This window comes from Amphiprion ocellaris, chromosome 11 (assembly GCF_022539595.1).
Source record: "Amphiprion ocellaris isolate individual 3 ecotype Okinawa chromosome 11, ASM2253959v1, whole genome shotgun sequence".
NCBI lineage: Eukaryota > Metazoa > Chordata > Actinopteri > Pomacentridae > Amphiprion > Amphiprion ocellaris.
In genome coordinates this window covers 26,183,395-26,207,369 of record NC_072776.1, presented here as the reverse complement: position 1 = coordinate 26,207,369, position 23,975 = coordinate 26,183,395, and the positions used below count along the sequence as shown (strand labels likewise).

General features: G+C 40.9%; 1 protein-coding gene across 1 annotated transcript in view; it reads left to right on the top strand.

The window, feature by feature from the left end:
• The window catches only part of gli2a (GLI family zinc finger 2a), a 93,360-nt gene that overhangs the window by 42,977 nt on the left and 26,408 nt on the right, over positions 1-23,975 (top strand). Inside the window, exons 3-4 of the mRNA XM_035943224.2 lie at positions 13,893-13,998; positions 22,401-22,606. Of these exons, the coding sequence (XP_035799117.1) occupies positions 13,893-13,998; positions 22,401-22,606 (312 nt within the window). The remainder of the gene's footprint in view (positions 1-13,892; positions 13,999-22,400; positions 22,607-23,975) is intronic.

Here is a 23,975-nt window from a genome sequence, read left to right as displayed (position 1 = left end):
CTAGCGATGGAGTAGCTGATTCCTGGTAAGCAAGGACACTGATTGCACAGTGAGGACAGTGTGCAGTCCTATGAACTATTATAGCCGGGCTTTGGACACTGCTGCCTGCAGTACGCAGCAAACATATAACACAGTACTGGATTACACACAACAAAGGCTGCATTTTTGTATTGTAATTTTGGGAGAAATATCAATAAACATGTTTTTCTGTGCATTTATTCAATTTTTTTGGTGTTTTTTTTTCTTTGTTTGTTTGGGGGGTGGCCAATACAGATTACTAGTTTGAGTCCCCAGGCCTTCTAGGAAAATCTCCTGGAAAGTCACTTTTAATTCAGCAGCTTCTACAGAAGGGGTTTTGAGAAAGGCATCAACTGAAGATCAGTTGTTCCAGTAGGACTGCTGAGTGGTCACCTGTTGTGGTCTGTGGTTAAAACGATTCCCAGTGGAAATGTGTTGAACTACAAACTAGGAGATATGAAGGCCAGTTTTTACACACTTCAAACCGGACTAGGGGCAACACTGGTATTACAAAAATCCTGAAATGGCATGAATTGCATGAAAAGAAATTTATTAAAAAATAAGAACTAAATTTCTTTGTCATGTTTGCTATATTTTGACAATTATTTCCTCATAATATGATTTAATATTATTGATATTGAAAAATAGCATTGCAATGCCCCAGCATAAAACAAAACCCTTATGAATTAAAGCTGCGTTGCGAAATTGCAAAGCAGCTTCCTCATGATTGAGAGCCCTTCCTGACCGTATCTATAAAGTGTTTGTCAGATAAAGGAGATTCCCCCACAGACATACCCCAGGGTGACTCAACTCTTCTGGTGTCACACAAGGGAAGCAGCATGTTGGCTAATTTTATCACACAATGCATGCTGTTTGTCAGCTCGCCTCTGGTAACAAATGATTCCTTATCTTGAGGGCTGTTGTTTGTTGTTGCTGAGTAATGTCCTGGCCACTTGCTCTTGTCTCTGGAGCTTTCAGAGCCTCCATCTGCCCTGCTGTCAATTGTCAAAAACCATGTTCACATTGCAGTCACATGCACACACAAACACATGCAGCAAACTCAGTCAAAGTTGCTCAGGATTTCAAATATGGTTGTGGAGAAAAAGCAAACTTCCTTTGATTTGTACACAAACGCAAGTGCCATTTCCCTCATGGGGTAACTGTTTTCTGTCTTTGCTATTTCCTCTCTGAGTTAAGCTTTTCACGACTCTCCTCAATGGCCTTTACATTTGCCCGCATATGATGTAATGAAGACAGACATGTAGACTAACGCGGATCAGACTTCTTTTTTCAAAGTCGTAAACCCCTGTCCTTTATAAATGGTTTGACCCTACTGGCAGTAAGGGCCTGATGAAAGCGACGTGTTACTCATGGGGCCCCATGTTTGTTTGACTTCCAAGTAAACATATCATTGGCCCTCAAGGCTACAGAACAACCAGAAATATGCAAACGCTGCTTTGCTGTTTGATCACTTTCACAGCACCATCCTTACTGCCAAAGGTAGCCGCAGTGAGGAGAGAGATCTTCCTTGCAGTGAATGAGTCAAGGATTAATACCATCCAACACTGTAAATGTAAAGAATTCTGTGCATTTTCAAAATTCACGTGGACAAAAAACTTTCCAAAACACATGCAAGGCTCCACAAATGGTTATGTATAGGGGCTATTGTGCAAAAAAATGTTTTGATAAAAGCATTATTCCATTATTCATTGCATCAAGATCTAACTTGAGATGAGATCTTCAAGTATAAAGTAGCTTCTCTGGCCGCTGGTGCTTTAGTAATTCTGTCATCCCAAGGAGGAGAAGCATTCAAAACACATGTTTTGTGACCTGGCATATCCCACAGGTTGTGGCCCCAATAATTCATACCCTCCTTTACTTCCTCTTTCCTTTCCGCTTTCTCTATCACTGCATCAACCTAAACTCTTTACTCATACTCTTGTTTCTTTGCTTAACACCAGGGAGTTTTGTTTATTGTTTTTGAAATGAATCACAAGAGAAAATCAAAAATTGATTGTGGCTATATTTACTAGTAATCAGTAACACTGCCTGAGCATTCATTCAGACCTTATCTAACACAAATTTAAACTGCTCCAACAAACACATCAATTAAAGTATTTTATGTGAAAATTTTAGTTATTTTTATCTACTGCCTCTTCCCCTTTTCCACACCGCAGGGTATTCCATGCTGAGCCGTGAGACTCCGTCCTTTCATCAGTTCTGGATGAAAACTCAAGATGATTCACAGAAGAGCAATGAGCTAAAGGGAAAAGTTGCTGCTGTCTCAGGCTTTTAAATTAAGTGGGGTTGTACACCAGCCCCCTGTCCCTGTGTGTCAATGTAGGGACTGTCACTGTGACGAGTCAGGATTCGTCTATTTACTGAGCCCAGCTAGCGGATACATCCCAGATGGAAAAGAAGTCTGCAAGAATGCCTTAATTTGAAGCTCAGAAAAAAATTTGCATGGTAGACTATACACTGTAGGCTTTAACCACAAATTTCAATTACATTAATAACTAGAAAAGCACTCAGAGAGCGCAGTACTCCGCCAAGGCTGCTCAGTTGATGTATCATTTCCGACGGATGAAATCTTTAATAAAAATGACCTTGCACTGAGCACAGGCATGTGCTATGCATGTGCGTGTTATGTATGGATAGCGAATTGCACGTAAATTACTCTTATAAAGGTCTGTTAATCAGTTAATCATTTTTGGCAAGCCTTTGTTTTGCTGGTGTTAAAATCACCACTCCGTCCATGCTTTTATTTTGAATGCGTATTTTTAATGTTATGGGCTTTTATTTTGTCACCGTTCCAGCAGCACAGGAAGTGTTTATCTAAGAAGCAGTTTCTTGACATGATGAAGACGCTGCCGAAAGTTCGAAAATTCACGTTAAGATGAAGAGAAAACGGTTCCACCATGTTGCTGTCTAGCAAAGGATGTGTATAAACTTAGAAGCACCTAGCTGCAATGGGGACAAGCTCTTATGGTGAAGAAATGAGTGAAGGACAGAAAGGTGAATTTGTGTTCAAAATAAGGCTGGCGGCTGAACGTAAATAAAGGCTTTGTGAAACATCAGGAGCTTCACCATTGTCTGGCTGGGGTTTGCTACATTGCGTGACTGAAATATGTCGCGGGCGGCAGGAATTGATGGGACTCAGAAACACCCCACTGTTTAATCATAGTCATTTCCAACTGATAAATCACAGTCAATTTGTAGTAGGATTGCAATCATGTGATCGTCAGCAGGTAGCTGACACAGTGTTCACGTCATGGTTACAGCGACACCGTGCCAGCAGCTTTACCTTGCAATGGGAAATCCTTAACAAAGCCATGGATCCAGACTATAAGCTGCATCACTGTGAAAATTTAATGAGGTGGTCCTTGTGTCATTCATGACTTCCCCTGAAAATTTCATCCAAATCTTGGTTTGGTCCGTTTTTGAGTAATGTTTCACACAGACAGACATACGAATTCACAGATTCACAGACAAACGTACACCGATCGTCACATTTCATTGGCTGAGTAAAAATATATGTTATATTGATAGATGATTATATTATTAATATTCAGTTTAGTTCAGCTCAGATGATATTTTTACAAGGGAATCCCGTTCTAGTTTTCATTTTTGTTTGTTTGCCCTGATAAGTCAAAGTCATCCAAGTTGAATTTTTACTAGTTTATGAATACATCATTCAGTTCTCAGTAACTAAATGGCAAAAGAAGCATATATTTTAATCCACAACTGTCTGAATTCTAAGGCTAATTTTAAAAAGACCAAAAAAATGATGTATTTAAGAACAGATCTTTCTGTAGTGTCCATGAAGATCTTAATTTAAAGCATCTTTTGCTAATCATGCTATCTAGAATAATTTACAAATTTACAGAGAGTTAGTCAAGACCCATTTTTGGAAACTTTAGGCTTTGTAATGAAACTTTGATTAAAGAATGAAATACATGAATATATACCATATGTGACAACAATAGTCAACTTTTTTCCTTGTGAAATGTGGACCTTAAAATGAGGGTCACCTCACAAAAAGAGAAAGAGCAGGGCAGCAATATCAGACTGGAGAGGAGAAAAAAAATCACCTGAGAGCCAATCCATTTGGTTGGAGGCCCTCTGACCTGTTTCACAGCTGTTTCTTGTTAGTGCTTTAAAACCAATTCCCAGAGTTTCCAGGCTGAATCCTGCCCCGAAGAAAGAGGCCAGACAAAAAGGGGGTTTATGAGATCCTGCATGTCTCTGAATGTGTATATAAACAGCACAGTCTCGATGTTTTATCTTATCGGGATATGTGAACTGAGAGTGCAGGGGCCTGCACTTAAGAAGCTCTGCCCTGTGTTGTGAACACCACCAACCCTCGGCTGTGTTGGTCTCAGTTTCTTCAAAATCTTATTTCTTTATAATTATTTCACTCAAAGGAGTTTGAAGTTATTTAGTGGGAGTTAAGCTGTGATTTAAAGGTTGCAGAGAGTTAAGTATAGTAAAGTGTGTACTGCATACTTCCTAGTGTACATAACTTGGGGAAAAATCAATACAGTTATAAAATATAACAATAAAATGCAGTTACTGACAGATTCAAGTCTTAATGGAAAATATGTGGACACAGACTTTTAAAATACTGAGAGTTGATCAACATTGTAATGCTAGCACACATACAAAGTGTCCTACAGTTAAGGGTGAAATGGGCCACATGTTTTTAGAGCTGTTGTAAGCTTTGCTGCTGTTAATGTCACAATGAAACTAATGGATGTCAGCTGTTTATTTAATAAAGCCTGATGAGTTGAGAAGGCATAAATAGTCTTAAACCTGAATTATTTCTCCTCAAAGTTAAGCCTATGTCCATCTGTGTCTTAAACAACACTTGTGTCTTCACTGCTGAAAAGGGAAAATGTTGTGTATCACTCTGTGAGCCTCACAGACACATCTAACGGATTCAGTATGGCAGTTTGATGGAGACCAGACCAAGTCCGTCCAGGAGATACTCCCCAGTCTCTTGCTGAGGCCCAGAGAGCAGCCTCCCTGGGGGCACCTCACCTCAGGGTGACCTCCAGCTGAGACGTCTTTAGATTGATGTACTCTGCCTCCTTCTCCCACACATTGTGTGCCATTTTGGGTACTTCCTCTGCTATTCCCTTCTGTTCTTTAAAGGAAAAAAGCCCTGTTTACGACTCGGGGAGGGGGAGTGCTGAGCTTGCGCTAAGGATGCCGTCATAGGGCGCTGAGGATGCTCTTTGTGTGAACTGGCAGCTTCTCTGTCAGCTGTGCCTGAGAGGTTAAAGAGCTCACGGGAGACAGAGGAAAGCTCTGCGTTCCCGCCGTTTGAAGTGACTTTGCTTGATCAGTGCGTTTGCAGTTGCCAGAGCTGAGCAAGCACATGTTGCTCAGACCTGAGAGAAGGAGGAACAGAATGATGAAGTCATGGATGTGATTGTGACAACTCAGTACATCAAGTATCACTCCACTCAGTGGTCTACACATTTACAGCACAATGAACACTCTCCCAGCTGGACCTGTCTTGTTTTACCTTGCATCGTCTTGGCCGCCACTTTTCCTTACCACCACAAACCCGGTGCATTAATTATTCGATCAGCCTTACACCTGTGCTCTGCAGTGGCCAGGCAATAAATCAGACGTCTGCATGGGAAGCTGATTATCCTGACACCTCATCAGTCTTCACAGAGAGGCCCACTGCCTGCCACAGGGAGAGGTACACTAAGCCAAGCTACTTGCACATTAATATCACACAGGATACACCCACAACTGCTAAATGCACTCAGACCGGATGATGCACGTCAGTTGTTAGGCAGTGATTCTCCAACGTCCAGAGTGAAAACCTTGTCTAATTTTTGAGTTATTAGTTGAGTATGGGTCTCAGTGGCTGGGTGGCATAACATTTTGCTGGTGGTTTGTTTCTCAAAAGTTGAGGGTGAAAGGGTCTGACAAAAAAACAACTCTCCTTGGTGTGTTTCCCTTGGCACCTATTTTACACCAAACACCCACTAATGGCAACCCAGGTGAGATAAGGTCTCAGTACCACTCAGTCTTTAGAACAATTAGGGGAAGAAGTGCAGCACCTTGTAGCTCAGGTGATGGATCATAGCGGTGGTAGGTTTGTGGGGCTGATGCTGAGAGTAAGGAGTGATTGGCTAAGGCAAGCGGCAGATCTGACATAGACTAATCACAAAGGAGAAGAGCCAGCTGGGTCTGAGTGAATCTGTAAACATGCCGGGGCAGGAACGGAGGTAGCAGAGGCCTGGGCGGCTGCACAACTGCTCTGCAAGATGATACAACACATCTGGGGGGTAGGAGGGATGTGGGTGTCATGACAATGTGATATAAACATCAGCCCAAGGCCCTGATAGCAATTCAAAGATTTTAATCTTACAGTCACTCATATGAAAACAGCTCATTACAAACCAATGATTTCAAGCACTGCAGAAAAAGCTACACTAATCACATTTTCATATATATGTGTCTGTAGTGATCACCTGGTATTAATTTAGGACCAAACTCAACAGCTTTCCTTTTAAGCATTTTAGCATCTTACAGCTAATTGTTTTTGTTTTGACAGCACCGTAATTTTCCTGTTTTGGTTCAGTCTCTTTTGACCAAAACCTGTGATAAACCCATTACATACTAAACACAGCAGTGCAAATACAGTACCTGTAAAGTCCAGCTATATATCTCAGTAGTTGGTGGAGACAAAACAAAGCTAAAAGAGAATGAATATTGGACACAAGTCCAAAAGAATGCCAGTGTTGGTCAACGTCTGCTGGCAGTCACATTAAAAGTGTTTGTTGTTTAGCATGTTACAGAATGTTGTGTTCACCTTATTGTGAGGAGCACAAACTTCGAAAGAAGAATAAAACCTGAAAAATTACTAATGATTACAATCCTGAGTAGCATAACAGTCTGTATTTATTGGTAAAGACTAGCTAATCAAATTTTAAAAAAATATCTGCCTAAATCATTTCCTTTTTTGTTGGTACAGTTGTGGTCAAAAGTTTACATACACTTGTAAAGAACATAATGTCATGACTCTCTTGAGTTTCCAGTTATTTCTACAACTCTGTTTTTTCTTTGATAGAGTGATTGGAACAGATACTTCTTTGTCACAAAAAAAAACATTCATGAAGTTTGGTTCTTTTATGACTTTATTATGGGTTAACAGAAAAAGTGACCAAATCTGCTGGGTCAAAAATATACATACAGCAATGCTAATATTTGGTTACATATCCCTTGGCTATTTTCCCTTCAATTAGGCACTTTTGGCAGCCATCCACAAGCTTCTGGCAAGCTTCTGGTTGAATCTTTGACCACTCCTCTTGACAGAATTGGTGCAGTTCAGTTAAATTTGTTGACTTTCTGACATGGACTTGTTTCTTCAGCATTGTCCACATGTTCTCAATGGGGTTTAAATCAGGACTTTGGGAAGGCCATTCTAAAACCTTAATTGTACTCTGATTTAGCCATTCCATTACCACTTTTGATGTGTGTTTGGGGTCATTGTCCTGTTGGAACACCCAACTGCGCCCAAGACCCAACCTTCGGGCTGATGATTTTAGGTTATCTTGAAGAATTTGAAAGTAATCGTCCTTCTTCATTATCCCATTTACTCTCTGTAAAGCACCAGTAAAACAGCCCCACAGCATAATAGTACCACCACCGTGCTTGACCATAGGCATGGTGTTCTTGGGGTTAAAGGCCTCACCTTTTCTCCTCCAAACATATTGCTGGGCATTGTGGCCAAACAGCTTGATTTTTGTTTCGTCTGACCACAGAACTTTCGTCCAGAAGGTCTTATCTTTGTCCATGTGATCAGCAGCAAACTTCAGTCGAGCCTTAAGGTGCCACTTTTGGAGCAAGGGCTTCCTTCTTGCACAGCAGCCTCTCTGTCCATGGCGACACAAAACACGCTTGACTGTAGACACTGACACCTGTGTTCCAGCAGCTTCTAATTCTTGGTAGATCTGCTTTTTGGTGGTTCTCGGTTGACTCTTCACCTTCCTGACCAATTTTCTCTCAGCAGCAGGTGATAGCTTGCATTTTCTTTCTGATCGTGGCAGTGACAAAACAGTGCCATGCACTTTATACTTACAAACAATTGTTTGCACCATTGCTCTTGGGACCTGCAGCTACTTTGAAATGGCTCCAAGTGACTTTCCTGACTTGTTCAAGTCAATGATTCGCTTTTTCAGATCCGTGCTGAGCTCCTTTGACTTTCCCACTGTAGCGTTTGTGGGCATTTGTATCCAATGAGCCCTATTTAAATGGCCTCAGAGAAGTCACCAGCTGTAGTCACTCATAATCACTTGAAGAAGTTAAGAGGCCTTGCTATGAAGCTCATTTCATTGACACAACTTTCTAAGTCACCAAAATTGCTAATTCATGTTGCTGTATGTATATTTTTGACCCAGCAGATTTGGTCACTTTTTCTGTTAACCCATAATAAAGTCATAAAAGAACCAAACTTCATGAATGCTTTTTGTGACAAAGAAGTATCTGTTCCAATCACTCTATCAGAGAAAAATCGGAGTTGTAGAAATAACTGGAAACTCAAGAGAGCCATGACAGTATGTTCTTTACAAGTGTATGTAAACTTCTGACCACAACTGTATATGCTATGGACGCATCTCAGTCATTTCAGTTCAGAAATACAAACAGCTCATTCCTAATGTGCCATTAAAAAAGTTACAGGGTCTCATGTCATCTTTATAGTGCTGACTCCAACTGTTAGTCTTTCCAGGCAGTGAGTGTTTGATGTGTATATCATAACATATACAGACTTAGCAGGAGTTCACAGGGACTAATGAATTTCCGCTCAAACCATCTTGTGTCATTACGAAGACCATTGGCGTAATCCACCTTCTGCCCAAAATCCCCATATCAATAAAAAAGGTATCATTTTACCCTCCCTGAGGGCTGTTAAAAGTAAAGAGCCACCCTGTTAAGACTTCCTTTCATAGATGGCAGTGGTTCCGTGCTTTCCTGTAAGCCTCTAATCCCTCTGTCGCCATCACTCGCCCATGTACTGCCCTAGAGGAAGCAACGTCTTGCAAACTAAACCTGCAGGTTTCATGTTGTGTGTGTAGTGCAGGATTCCCGGATTAGGCTAAACACACACTTTTTATTAACCTTGGGCATAGCACTTGCTGCAGTGTGTTTTGTGTGTGTGTGTGTTTTTAAAAAAAGGCATTTCTGTTCAACCTCCAAGTAACACGTTTGTGTTTGTTTCAGTCTCAGTCTCAGATGATTGCTTACTGAGACTGAACTGTAGAACAAATCAGTGTCTGTCTGTGTAATTGTGAGTGTGAGTGTGTATGCTAGCACATGAGCATTTGTGTATAGCCGTTGGCACGGTGCTGTGTAGTTAGGACCAAGGCCAACTTTTTCTGGTGGAATTTCCTGTCTGAATCAAGCACCCCCACCTCTCCTACTCCTCTGCTCTTCGCTTCCTTCTTTCCCTCTGTGCTTCTCTCTCTCTCTCACTGCCCCTTTCTCTCAAAGCACAACAAATGCTTTTTTCCCCCTGAAAATTATTCCTGGCTCGGCCTGGCCTCTCAGGGTATTATTATTATCATTGAGTACTTCCTCAAAACCGTGAGCCCACTCCACTCTCCACTTGAGCACGGTCCTGATCTGGAGCTTCATTTGGACATAATGAGACTGTGCTTTTCCGTCTTCTTTCCCTGAGTCATGAGACTCCACAGGGCTTTTGTTAACAGCGAACACCTGGCATTGTCTTTAGTGAGAGATCAAAACAGGGCTTTAACATGCGAACTAAAAAGGAGGAGAAGATGCGGGGCTCCTCCTGTTGCTTGGCAGGACTTTTGGCAAGTTTAGAGCGTCATTATGGGGGATTGGAAGCAAAGAAATGTTCAGTCTGATAACAAACACCTTATGAGAGATTAGAGCAGATATGGTGCCTATAAACGACCAGTGGTTCAAAGCTTCTGTGAACAGGAATGATTCATGATATGAGATTCTACCAACAAAAACCTCTCAGTGCACTGCAGCACACTTACTGAAAAAGATCCAAAAGGCCTTCAGAAAACAGTACCTTCTCTCCCGTGTGTGCTGCATGCATTGGATACTGTGAGATACACTATGCTATATACACAAATCTACACTAAGACACAAAAGACATTATACTCATGATATCAAGCTCATCTTCTGGACAAATATGACTGTGCAGTCATTTTATCAGAAAAGACAATGCAATAAAATCAATGAACATGTCCTGTTTCCAGTGAACGGAATACTGTTCAGTCCCATTTGTGTATAGATCTGTGATGCTGACCAAAAAACACTGCTTAGTGGTGTGTAGTACTACAGAGTAAGGCAAGATTTTGCAACTCCAAAAAGTTGTCATGGTGACCATTTTATTCTTCGTCTCAATGGCACATTGCACTTGAAACAAGTTGTGCTAGTGTCTCCCACACTGTTTTGGATATATGAAGCCCAGGGTGGAGTGACCCCACATGCCAACACACCCAGAGGGGACAGACAGTAAATCAAGAAACTGAGGCTTGTGAATCCCAGTCTTGTATCCCAATCTTGTACCTGCCGGTAGTTGTCCCTGCAGCCCAGAAAACAATGCAGCTGTCTGGGTGATGGAAGGTGCTGCTCAGCCCTTATCACCCCACATCCAGCAGCACCAACCTGGAAGGATGCAGGGGAAGGGTTGAGTTTTTTGAGCTTCTGCTTGGTGTGCTGTCTAATTTAGGACATTTGTTTGCGTTTTACAAATGGACTGTCCATTATTCCTTTTAAAGAAAAATTTAAACCACTACCTGTGGAAAGTAAAACATTATAGAGCAGAATATAAGTAGAGTTTATTATCATCTCATCAGATTGGAAGACTTCCAGCACAACCTTGCTGTTTTTGCCATAGTGTAGTCTCCTTGTCTTGTGTCCTCCCCATCCTCTCCACCAGAGATGTGCCAGGCAGCACAAGCAGGGGGCACCTCTCAGACAAAGCCCCAACTTCTGGCTCCACTTGTGAAACAAAGCTCAAACTCCTTTTCCCAGCTCTCACTCCCTCTCACTCATTTACTGGGTGCCTCTTTTGGCTTTGTAACACACAAGTTGACTCGGAATTGGCCGTCTGTCTTGCGCATAAAAGCGAGGGAGGGTCACTGGCTGAGATCCAGCGGCATAGATCTTGATGCATACACAGAGCCCTTGGCCTTCTAAGCTCAAAGGCGAGAGGAGGCACCAGACAGCTTTTTACAACTCATTTTGTCTTCAGGGTCAATTCTCACTTCTCCTTGTGTGTCCAGTTCAATTTTGTGCTTGCTAATTGTATCTGCAGACATCCAGTGATTTTTGGTAAAATTTCCTGGTATGCATTATTTGCTATGCAAATCATTTCTGAAATGTATATTCCTACAAAAATCATTCCAGCATGTTTTAAAGAGAGCAGGCTTTTGGTAACACTAATGTTTTGAGCAAAATTTTAAAATGCAGGAATTTCATGGCTAGTGTATTCTTCTTTAACTTAACTAAACAGCAACCTTAGATGCAAAAAATGGAGGCAATATCTTCACACATTTTTGCACAAAAGTATAGCTGAACAATATCTGTTAACTTCAGCAAATGTTGTTCTGGCAGTATATCAGTAATTCCAGTCCCATCCGGAGACTGAGTTCTCAAAGGTAAAGCAATCATTGACAAGTAATGCTTGTTCTTAAACAAATTCCACACCAGTCAGATGTTTCGCAGTTCACAGCTGCCTTCAGGGAAACTCTCCCTGGAGTCGTATGTAATCCCACCAGAATTAACTTAGAACAAGATGGTACAACATCGTGATGATTGCCTCAGTCCCCGTAACAAAAGCTCAATCATGGTTAAGTAGCAGTAATGTCTGTCTTTGTTATTGGCATCACCTAAAAACAACATCCAGCAGTCTGCTGTAGCCTACAGGCACAGAGTCCTGTTACACCTTGTTTTAACATTGCTAGCTTGAGTGAATTAGGATACCTAAGGCACATCTCAAACATAAAGGTGTTTTTACCAATACAAGCATAAAAAGAAAATCCTCGTGATATTATCATTACTGTGTATTTTAATATGATGTATTGAAAGTCACACTTTCTTTTCCAAAAATGATCTTACATTCAACTGCATTTCCCCCGTCATATTTTGGCCTGATAAATTCAATATTATTTCCATTCTGCTGACAATGTACAATATTCAAAGCCAACACACTTTTGTTGTGAGTTTCCTTTTTTAACTGAAGTCATGTTTCAGCCACTATTTTTTTTGCAGTTGCTCATCAATGTCTCATCAAGATCCTTTCAATGGCCAAAAAGATATAATTAGTCCCTTTCTTGGCATGGGGGATATGGAGTTTGAAATACTCTGAAATATTTAGTGAATGAAACTAAGGAAGACGATGTTGTTGTTGCATCGAATATATTACTGTTTATACTTGAAATTATTGATGAACGTTATGTTAAATGACTGGCTAGAAGAACCCTATGGTTAAGTTTTTCACATTGTTAATGTGTCTATATTGTGGTTTTATATGCTGGAATACATATCGTGAGCAAAATGAGTAGTAAACATCATGGCTGAGTATTTCCACCTTTAAAGTGCAGTGTCCTGATGACAGTCGAAGAAACATAGATTTCAGACTTTCAGGGTTTCATACATAATTGGCCTAAAGAAACAATTTTGTCAGCTTGTGTATTCAGGTTTTCCATATCAGTATTCTTCTTATTCAGTTTCAGGCTCCAACAGCTGAGTTACTCCAATATTATAATTTGCCATTGTCCAGTGTAGGGTAGTTTTATAGTATTTTAGTATGAGTTGGTGTGCTGAGCTGCAGTGAGTGTAGATAGAGGTGAGGACTTCACAGATCTGCACATTCTAGGCAAAACAACGGTGCAGAGTCACATCTAAGACATTGTAAGGCATGATGCTATTATTTTAATTGGAAAACATATAGAAATGTACTTCTAATACACAATGGTGAGTTTGTAGGGGTTAAATCAACAACCATAGAGGGACTTAAAACCATTTCAGTATATTTGTTTATGGCACATAGGAATGAAATTGGTATAAAAACCTGCACCAATTTCCCCACACCCAAACTTAGTGTTCGTCTCAAAATAATGATCTGTCCACACTGAGCTTTGACCTTTAACCTTTGTGGTCCCAGGTTTACTGGACTATGTACAACCAGAGAATCCTAACAGAAACCATGGATTAACCCAAGGGAGCTGAACTGCTCTATCCTCTCTGTCTCTGTCCCCCTATAGTGAACACCTACACAACTGAATTTTCTATCAAGATACTTGCAAGGCCATTCTGAGTTGTGGTTTCTGGTTTAGTTTCCTGCATCAAACATCTGAAACTTAGACGTCAAACTTTTGAAGAACTAGTTAGGCCATTTCCTCACAATAAGAGCTTTCCTTTCTCAGTCAAGACAGTAATGTAGCCCACTCATCTGCTCTAATAACAGTAATTTATTAAGATCGGCTGTGTTGTTCTAATGAGACTTCCCTTAAGCCATCAGACCATTTATAGCAGGAAATGGTGGCTTTGTGCATTCCTTGTCTGACACATAAAAACAACATTCATGGTTGTGTAAATCCTGTGCAGGTCTTATTGGACAGAGTCATTAATGAACATACAGTTCTTGAGGCAAAAGCCACAGACAGTATAACAGGTTTCAATTACTGGAAGATTACAGGAACCTTAAAATGGTAGAGTTGCTTCTCATACTGGGTTGCAAGCAACTGTATTTCAGCTATGATATTTAATTGTCTGGCAACACTATTTTAGTACACTTCTCATTTGGCTAACTTCAACAAATGCTGTTCTCAATGCTACAACTTGTCTCTCTCTTTATTTACTTACAGGTGCCCACCACCTTTTTCCTACTTTCCACACACCTATCCCCATCGACGTGAGGCACCATGAGGGGAGGTACCATTATGAGCCACACCCCCTCCACACAATGCATGGGTAAGCATCCAGAGATGTCTCTAATTCTTTTGAAATAAATTATTCATGGTGACAATTTATGCTCCCCAACAAGCAGTGGCCCACCACAGATCTTCAATGTTGAGGTCAGATGAGATGCTCATGACATTTATATATATATATATATATATATATATATATATATATATATATATATATATATATATATATATATAAAAAAGGATGTACAAGACACCATGAATACAATGACATTTTTTATGTAAACTCTCAGTAACCCCCCCCCCAAAAAAAAAATAGTAAACACTGTCTAAAGCAGAAAAGCAGAAAGATGTCTCAGTGTTACTTGTCAATTGTTAATTTTCATAGTTTTATCTGAGAAACTGCTTCTGCTACATCATATTTGTCAGCACCTCAGCTGGAGAGTAGGATGTTATTTCTGAGCTTCACTGAGAAATCCAAGCTTAGGTATATTAAAGGCAGATACACAGACCAAGAGGGAGAACAAGATGAAGAGAAACAAGGGACATTGGTATGCATACAACAGACTGTCAGCATTTCTTTTCCTATCTCCTCTCCTAACATTCATGTTTTTGGACTTGGAGAGCTCTGTGGTGCTTGCATCACCCAAAAGTGAGTAACTCTGCCAAAATACTTGTCTGTAGTAGAACAGCTCTGCAGAGAGACAGCCTAGTAGAAGGCTGTGATGAAAGACGTACATAAATGATTTACTTAAGAATTAGTTGAAGCAATAAGTCTTATGGTCAAATCCTTTTATTTTCTCTATTCGGAAGGCAAAAAATACATTGACTATAAGGTTAAGAAAAATAGGTTAGAAGTCCAGTTATGTGCCTGGTTTTGCAACTTGTCTTCTAACCTGACCTAAAAAGAAACAATAATTTGTTTTCTGACTTATTATTGTAGCACTACCCTAAATGTCTGGCCTTCTTAACATTTCCAGGCCTTCCCGTGCTTATCTATAATATTAAAATCCAGGAAGGGAACACAGGAATAAGATCAATAGAGGTTTTGTGAGAACTGTGCTGTTACATTTAAATTCAGCAAGATCAGGTGATACACAGTGTGGGCAGAGCTATTCATCACCAACAAAGCGAGGGAAAGGAGGAGGGGAAAGTGTGGCTGTGCGCCTGCTTTGTTGTGATTAATGTGATGTGACTCTGACAGAGTGTTCCCACTAATTCATCAAGGCCTTGATCTAGCTGTCTTTTCCCCAGCGCGCACCAAATTCACCTAATTACCGTGTGTCATCCCGAAGAAATGGAGCAGGATGTCGGTGCAGGGCACTTGGTGGCAGCACTTCGTCAGTGGCTACTGAGTGTCGGGGTTGCACTTCCGTCTGAAGGATTGTGCTGACTCCATAGAGAGCACCATTCACTACTGTTTGCATGTAACATAATGAGGGATGCAGATCATTCTATCACATCATGCTTCCTGGCTGAAAATGCAGGGACACAGCATTTTTATGTGACATTAGTGGTGTATGTTAATGTAGCAGGAGGATCCAAAAGTTCCAAAACTGTCTGTAAAAATCGAAAAAACCGCACCTCCTTTGAATTTGGCCACTGTTGCTGTTGAAGTAGTCCTGCGGAGTGATACACCATTTTCATCACTCCTGCAATGCTTGTAATGCTCTTTGGTAGTTCCATTGAAGTACCCATGAAAGTTACTGCTCACACGTGACCAAGCAAAAACAGCATCTGAATGGTTTCATCAGCCCTCATATAGTGGAGGCTATGACTCTGTGGCTACAGTAAATAGTCAGATTACTTTAACACCATCCAAGACTCTTTTATGTATAAATCCGATACTGTCCTGGAAGGGCCACAGAAAAGCTCAGACAAGCGGCTACATGTTGCACTTTAATAGAGATGAGTGTAGTCAGATGAACATTTGGAAAATCTGGTGTTGCCCTAAATTCTAAATACACACATAGAAGAAATTGTGTAAAAAAAAAAAAAAGTTAAAAAAAAATAAAAATAAAATAAAAAAGGGATTTCAGAGAGAACTCCAATCCTGCCTTCCTTTCACACACTGGCCCATTTACAGAAATTGCCAGATGAGGCACCCGATTCCACAGTTGTAACGACAGGGAATTTCACATGCTGTTTGGTAATGGCGTTGTGAAAGGACATTCTGATGCTGATAGACAATAATCCGATGCCTTTAAAGAAGCCAAATATCTTTGGGAATGAATGATTAAGGTGAAACAATCTTTTTAGTGTGATATGTTAACTGACCACATCTACAGCATTTATACAAGTTTTTTTTGTTTGTTTTTTTTACAATCTGTTGACCGTGGAGAGGTGTGAGGGGTGAAGATTCTGCTTTAATTTCATTCAGAAGCTATGACACACACAGGTGGTTGGATGAAACAGTTTTCAGGCCAGTGTGAATCAGTTTTAAATGAATTGCTCAGGGTTGTAATGTCATAACATAGAGCAAATGTCTTTTCAGCACATTTCTAAATGCTTCATCCAGGACTTAAAAGTAGCAGCACTACTGTGGTCTCCCTGCCTTTCACAAACTTAGAATTCCACCGAGAAGAAACATGCCATATCTGAAGTGCCTCTGGAACACATTAAGAAGAGCTTCTCATGGGATGACAGTAGAACTTGGACTTAGATACAGCACTTATGTGCTGTTTGGTGCATATTGTGGAGTCGGGCATCTTCTGTGCAAACCCACAAGCCAGGAAAGCAAGCCACCGTGCCAGCATGTTTGACCGGGTAATTAGCATCCGAAATCCAGCCTTCCGTTCCCAGAACCTCAATGACAACGCAATGGATGAGAAAAACAGATCCCCCGCTCATTCCACAGCCCGTATTTATGCTTTTTGGGAAGCAGTTGGGGGGCAAATTGCAGCACTGAAAAGTTGAAATATGCCCAAGGTTTTTGTGTGGCAGAGCTGTGGCCTACGCCGCCCCTGTACACAAACAGATGTGGTCTCACTCACCAGGCAATCAGCCCGTTCAAGGCCCACAGTCCCACAGCACGGAATGTGTTGATTAAATACAGTTTACAGATCAGCCTTTTGGGTTGATGTTGTTTTTTCCCTTCATTGTTTTGGTTTGGTTAACATGGAGAGGGAATGGGCAGGGACACGAGTGGAGGCTGGGAGACAAGGGGGGGCTAATTTTCGTGTCTGCCGATTGGTTGTCGGTGGTTTTGACAGACATGTTGTTATCTTCTGTTGTTTCTTGCTGGCTCCAGCTCCTACTCATCGTCATGGCTAGTGTTTGAATTTGAAGGCTCCCCCTGAGTTACCGACAGGAATGTGCTGCTGAGAAGACAAGGGACCTATCAATCAACCAACCAGGACGTTGCAAATCAATAGCCAGAAATGTTCACGGTTTATCACATGGTCTCAATGTAATTTTCTTACACTCAAAAGAGACCAAATGGTATGTGACAGCAGCAAAGCCAAATAATGGATAATTACCCTCTGTATAATCCCATCTCATTTCAGTATATTATCACGTTGTCTGACACAGACCTCTCCTTTGTACACAGTCCCTTATTTTCAGGGAGTGCAGTATGAAATTGTGCCCAAATCCTCAGCATCCTGATGAAGGCCCCAAAAACAACTAAGGCAGGATCTTAGCATGTCCCCTGTGGAGTAGTGCGGTGATTTATCTTGATCGCCTTGGCTGCCCAGAAGTACAGAAGGGAGTGTGTCGCATCATAATTCATCCCACCTCGAGCCAGTAGGGAAAATGCCAGAGAGGCAAATACTAACTTGTTGGTCAGCTAGGAGGTGAGGCAGGCAGAAAGGGAGTTTGAAGTTGGAGCGTGGTTATGTGAGCTCGACTTGACAACATGTTAGATGGGCAGCATTTTGTGGAAAGGAAAGCGGATAACTTTCAAAGTCATCAAAAGACCTTGTAAAATGGCATTAAACCTAGGGAAAATAAAAGTATTTACAACCATATATTAAGCCAATTTCTTTTGAGAGATGCATTGGTTGAATGTTTATGCAGCAATATGTTTTTACTTTTAAGGTTCACTAAACTAGCTCATACATACAACGGCTCTGTGGAATACAGAGCACATTTTTAAACAGTTTCTTTTCAAAGAACACTCTTTTTCACTTCTGACCAATCACTACAAGATGTGCTTGTCACATATAGTCATGTTATTCTAAGCATTCTGACCCAGTTATTCTTTATAGACCAATACAATGGTCAGGTGAATATATTTGCATATTTGTGTGAGAGGTGAAACTGAACTTTGCACTCTGACGTTCAGCTTCGTTTGTCCCCGTTTTTGAAACAGCTAGTGTCAATTTCATAATTTTCACAATTTTGGTTCTTGGTTTGATATTAGATCAGCACTGCAGTCACAAGAACATAAAAAGAAACTTCAGTTTTACTCAATATCACCCAACCACTAATTGTACTGTAGTCTGCGCCACCAGCAGTCTGGTGTACATGCATTGTGGTATGCACTTACTCATAGAATTACTCAGATGCTCAACAAGCTGTGCCTTGTCCAAATCACTTTTTCTCACAACAGAGTTTTAACAATGGAACAACAGAGAGCATGTAATCACACAGTACAGAACAGAGAGACAAATAGCAATTACCTGGTTGAAAGTATGTCATCTACTGGCTCACACTGGTTTCCCATCCTTCTATCCATCATTATTTCTCCTCTAGCACCATCCTTACTAGGACAAATGGCAAGGCATCTGTATTTGTATGTCTTAGTCTATTTCCAATATTGCACCCACCCATACTGTTCAGGAATGGTGGAACTTTCTTTACATTGCAGCTACTGATTAAGAGACATGGCTCTCTCTGGGCTCTAAGCCCCTCCAAACGCTTTCTATTCCACCTCTGTGACTGGAGCCTCTGGAAAACACACAGATTTCAAGTAACATCTTGTCAGAAAAAGGGTGGACCAACAAGGTTTCAATAATGGTACCTGCCAGACAAAGCTATTATTTGCATCCTCCTGACAGGCAACGGTAATAAATTTCACCTTATTATCAAGGCTTCATATGCACTCTTGGTCGTTTGAGTGATTTACTGCAGCTAGAGCAGTGTGCATCGACTTGCTGGTTTGCTGTGGGCCAATATACAAATGATTGTTGATGGATTGAGGTTTAAAGTAAAATGTTGCAAAATGGTTTTGATAGGTGCAGCATGGAAAGAAAGATGCTTTCATTACGATTGAAATTAATACATTTCTTCTCAAAACAAGTTCACCCTTGAAGTTCTGATGACATTTTTACTTCAGTGAACATGTGAACATGGGATGCTCACAATGCTATTTGAAGTAGCTTGTATTACCTTTGGAGTACATGTAGATAACTGAATCAATATGAAAAATGTAAAAATCCTACAATCCTACTAACAGCTATTTTGTGTGACTGATAATGTATCTTACTTCTCTGTGTAACAGAGCCCAATACCTGTCAAGGAACTATTAAAAACACATCACTGAGCCACTGACTGACGCTTTGAAACACTGAAACTATATATCTTTAAAACAAATGGACTTTAGTTGGAGTGTGAAAAGCAGGAAAGCATGAAGAAATGATTGAGCTTATTGCTGGACTGGGGTCTTTAGTGGGATTTGCTGGAAATAGAATAAAATTTAACAGTAATACAAGTCCTATCCTTTTAAAACATGCCATTTTTTCTGACTCTACAAATTACTTGAGCCATATATGGTTTCTATGAAACCTACAGGCAATCTGGCACCCATTGTGATCCATTATTAAATCAGCATCAGTCTTGGATGGAGGTAATAATGAAACACGCTAGACAGATTTTTACATTAGGCAATGTCTCTTATGTTCTGTCCATCTGAGAAAACATTATAGACTGTATTGCAGTATATCTTAATGATTTAGCTACAGTAAATGCTGGGAATTCCACTGTGCAATTTCTTTGATGACTTTTGAGTCACCTAGTCTAATAAGAAGAGAGCCAGTATCGGTGCCAGCTTAACCAGGTAGTTCTTTAGTGAGGCTCCCTAGCACTAATCTGAAGAGGCAGTGCCAACCTCTCTGTATGCTGCTTTGCGGCACACTGAGCAAAGCATGTTTTTGTGTATGGAGCGTCTGTTTCTTCTCACTTCTTTCCTCCCACCCAGAACAGAGGGGTCTTTATGGTTGTTTGTAGGGGAAGAGTGGGCCTAACGGTAGAAAGTTGGCCCTCAGACAAGGTTGGTAGTCTGCATGCGCTTACTGGAAATGGAGCGAGGGTCTGGGCAGGGCTGGGCTGGGTGTAGGTTGGCGTCCGCTCAGAAACAGAGAAAGAGAGACTGAGCAGGAAAATTCTGAGGGGAGGATGGGGAGGGTGGAGGTAGGTTGGGGAATACATCTCAGCCCTGCTAGGTTTCTAGCCTACCTTTCATAGCCACAGAATCTAGCGACAACCTGGAGCTGCTACACTTAATCAAATGATTTGACCTCCCTGATTGATTTTTCTGTAGATGTATGTTACTTAATTCACAGACAGAGACAAATGTTGGGTATAAACCTGACCTTGGGAAAGTCCCATTTCCATATTTAACTAACGTAACTGTATTGTCTATATTAACCATTCTTTACACCCTTGTCTTACACACACACATGTTGTGTACCCCGCCTGCAGTTCATGCTGCCAAGAATCAAAACCACCCACTCATTTGTTCACAGCAACTATCGAGCTGCTAAGGTGCCAGCTTAAACAGTGTTTGCCTGAGTCACTCAAAAATAGAGCTTTTTATTACATTTTAGTGTAGTATAAGAATGTTGTTGATGGACAGATTGAAGTGAAGAAAACTGAGACAGAGAAAATGAATAGAACATTAAGTTCGCTGAATTGAGACAATGAGTCTCAAATCATTTAAAGATCATTTAAAGATTTTAACAAGGCAAGCATGAAGTCAGTTTGGTTTCTTAATTCAAAACATAATGTAAGAATAAATATGGAAGCAAAATGGCCAAAGAAAGGAATATTCCAAGTAAAAATGTTGAAGTGACCTGAAACTTGAATTTGATATTTAAAGGAGCTTACAGTGCCTACCATTTTAGTCATTTCTTACTCAGACTCATTGTGTGAGGCCCTCTTTTATGCGACTGACAGCGTTACAGTGAGTCATTAGTCAGGTCATCTCTTTTGAAGGGAGGCCTCCTTTGCCTTCATATAGCTGTCTCAAGGTTTATTACCCTCATCTTCCTCCTCCTCTTGTCTACCTCTACCCCTTCTTTAGAGAAAATGATTGATGACTTATGGTTAGAATACTTCATATGATTGCAGAAAATTTAAAATATATTATGTCTGTTGTCCAGTAGTCCACTTTCATGAAGACAGTGGATTGTATTGGTAGTTAATTGTTTTTTCGACATCAATTACTTCCCACTATTCACTTATAGAAATTTTTGAACCATTCCATCAGTGACAAAGTGTTGTTTTCTGGATATTTTACCTATCTCTCCAACCAGGATGCAGTTTTAAACACAAGACTGCTTAAATGTGATTCCTGTAATATTTTTATCTGACAGACTGCCATTATATTGCTAACTAATGAAATGTCATTCAACCTCCTCTCTAAGAGTCCTTACTTCTCCAGATTAGCTGTCTTTCTGAGAACTGAGTTTCTAACAGGTTTTCATACCACACACTGAGGGAATGACAGGCCGCTTATCAGAGCTAAAGCAAACTCGGTCGACATAAGTACTAGTGCCCCTTCAAAGGGTTGTGCCACTGCCAGCGGCCAGCAGACGTTTCTATCTAGAACTCAGCCCCTCAGGGCCAGCAGGACTTATAACACCCACTTGTCTGCGTTCTTGCAAGTAAAACCGTCAATTACCTGCCAGAGATGACAAATTTATTGTACAACCTGATTTGACCGGCAGGCTGACGGCAGCACTTCAGACAAACTTCTAGCCAAAGGTGGCTTTAGGCAGCTACATAAGCATCAGATTGTGTCCTCTTATCATGCAATATGTAATGCCTGATATGAGAGACCCTGTAGGTTTGCCCACCCAAATAGACAGAAAATACACTTTGTCATAGCATCACAGTTGAAAAGCCATGGTCTCGACTTGTCTGTAGCTTTAGGGATTAATAGAAAGTGAACACAAGAGTATTATTATGTATTAGCTGTGGGACTGGGGAGGGGAAAGGGAATAAGTGAACTGAGACTGCAGACACTTTAGTGTAATAACTGAAGTTAGGGATTGTCATTGAACATGCCACTGAAGATCACTCAGGATGATAATCAAGAACAATACATGTAATCAAATTAACTCAGGCTGTCTCCACTCCCTCAATCTCGTATTGTCTGTCTTCTCTTTCTCTTAATCTGTGGCCTTCCTCCTCCTCACCCTCTACTTCTCTCTCTGTCCCTTATAACTGTACAATTCAGTTCATCTCATTGAAATTTGCCTAATTCTAACCTCCTCTCCACAGACCTCCAGGACTAACAGGCAGTCCAGTCATCTCAGATATTTCTCTGATCCGTCTATCACCCCATGCGGCAGCTGGGACAGGGGAGTCACCATTCAGCCCTCCACATCCTTACGTCAGCCCTCACATGGAGCACTACCTGCGCTCAGTACACAGCAGTCCCACCCTCTCCATGATCTCAGCTGCCCGAGGACTGAGCCCTGCTGAAGGTAAGATTTTCCCCATGCAATGTCACTGCACAATCACTAAAATGTTAGCTATAGACTTAACATCTGCATATACAAATACAGCAGAAACTGAGGTGTGGACCTCAGACCATGGTGGCAGTTTTACACTTATGCTTAACTGTATATTACAGCATCCTACTGGGTTCCACTGGGGGTGATTTTTCTTACAATCTGGTGTAATCTACATATCAAGCCCATTCCATTTATCTATCTGAAGCGATAGACTTGTACAAGTTTCCTGACCATGGTGGAAAGCAATAATACTTGTAGGTGATGAAACAGACAAACTCAAAGGAAGCGAAAAGTCAGCCACCCTAGAAAGGTGAAAGACATTTTATGTAAATATGGGAGTTGTCTTTCGGGAAAACATTCCTAGTGTTGTACTTGGTAGCATAAGTGAAAGTGGCACGCATACAGTACCAGTCAAAAGTTTGGACACACCTTCTCATTCAGTGGCTTTTTATTCATTTACATTGTTTTCTACTTTACAGATAAATAGTGAAGACATCAAAACTACAAAAGAACACATATGTAGTTTAAAAAAAAGTGTTTAACAAATCTGAATATGTTTTATGTTTTAGATTCTTTAAAGTAGCCCCCTTTTGCTTTGATGATAGCTTTGCACATTCTCTCAATCAGCATCATGATGTAGTCTCCTGGAATGGTTTGGAAATAACAGGTGTTCTTTGTCAAGAGTCAGTATGTGGAATTACTTCCTTCTTAATGTGTTTGAAACCATCAGTTGTGTTGTGCAGAGGGGGGTTAGTACACAGTGGACAGCCCTGTTTGTCTACTGTTGTAATCCACAGTATGGCGAGAACCACTCAACTCAGTAAAGAGAAATGACAGTCCATCATTACTTTCAGACATGAAGATCAGTCAATCCAGAAAATTTAAAGAACTTTGAATCCTCAAGTGCATTCATGGTGGAATTGCTGCAAAGAAGCCACTACTGAAGATAAACAAGAGGAAGAAGAGAAACACCAGGAATGGACATTAGACCAGTGGAAATCTGTACTTTGGTCTGATGAGTCCAAATTTGAATATTTTGCTTCAAACCTGCCATGTCTTTGTTAGACACAGAAAAGGTGAACGGATGGTTTCTACATGCATGGTTCCCACCGTGAAGCATGAAGGAGGAGATGTGATGGTGTGAGGGATTTATTCAAAACTGAAGGCACACTGAACCAGCATGGCTACCACAGCATCCTGCAGGGACATGCCATCCCATCCTGTTTGGGCATAGTGGGACCATCATTTCTTTTTCAACTGGGCAATGAACCAAACACACCTCCAGGGCTGTGTAAGGAGTATTTTACCAAGAAGGAGAGCGATGGAGTGCTGCGTCAGA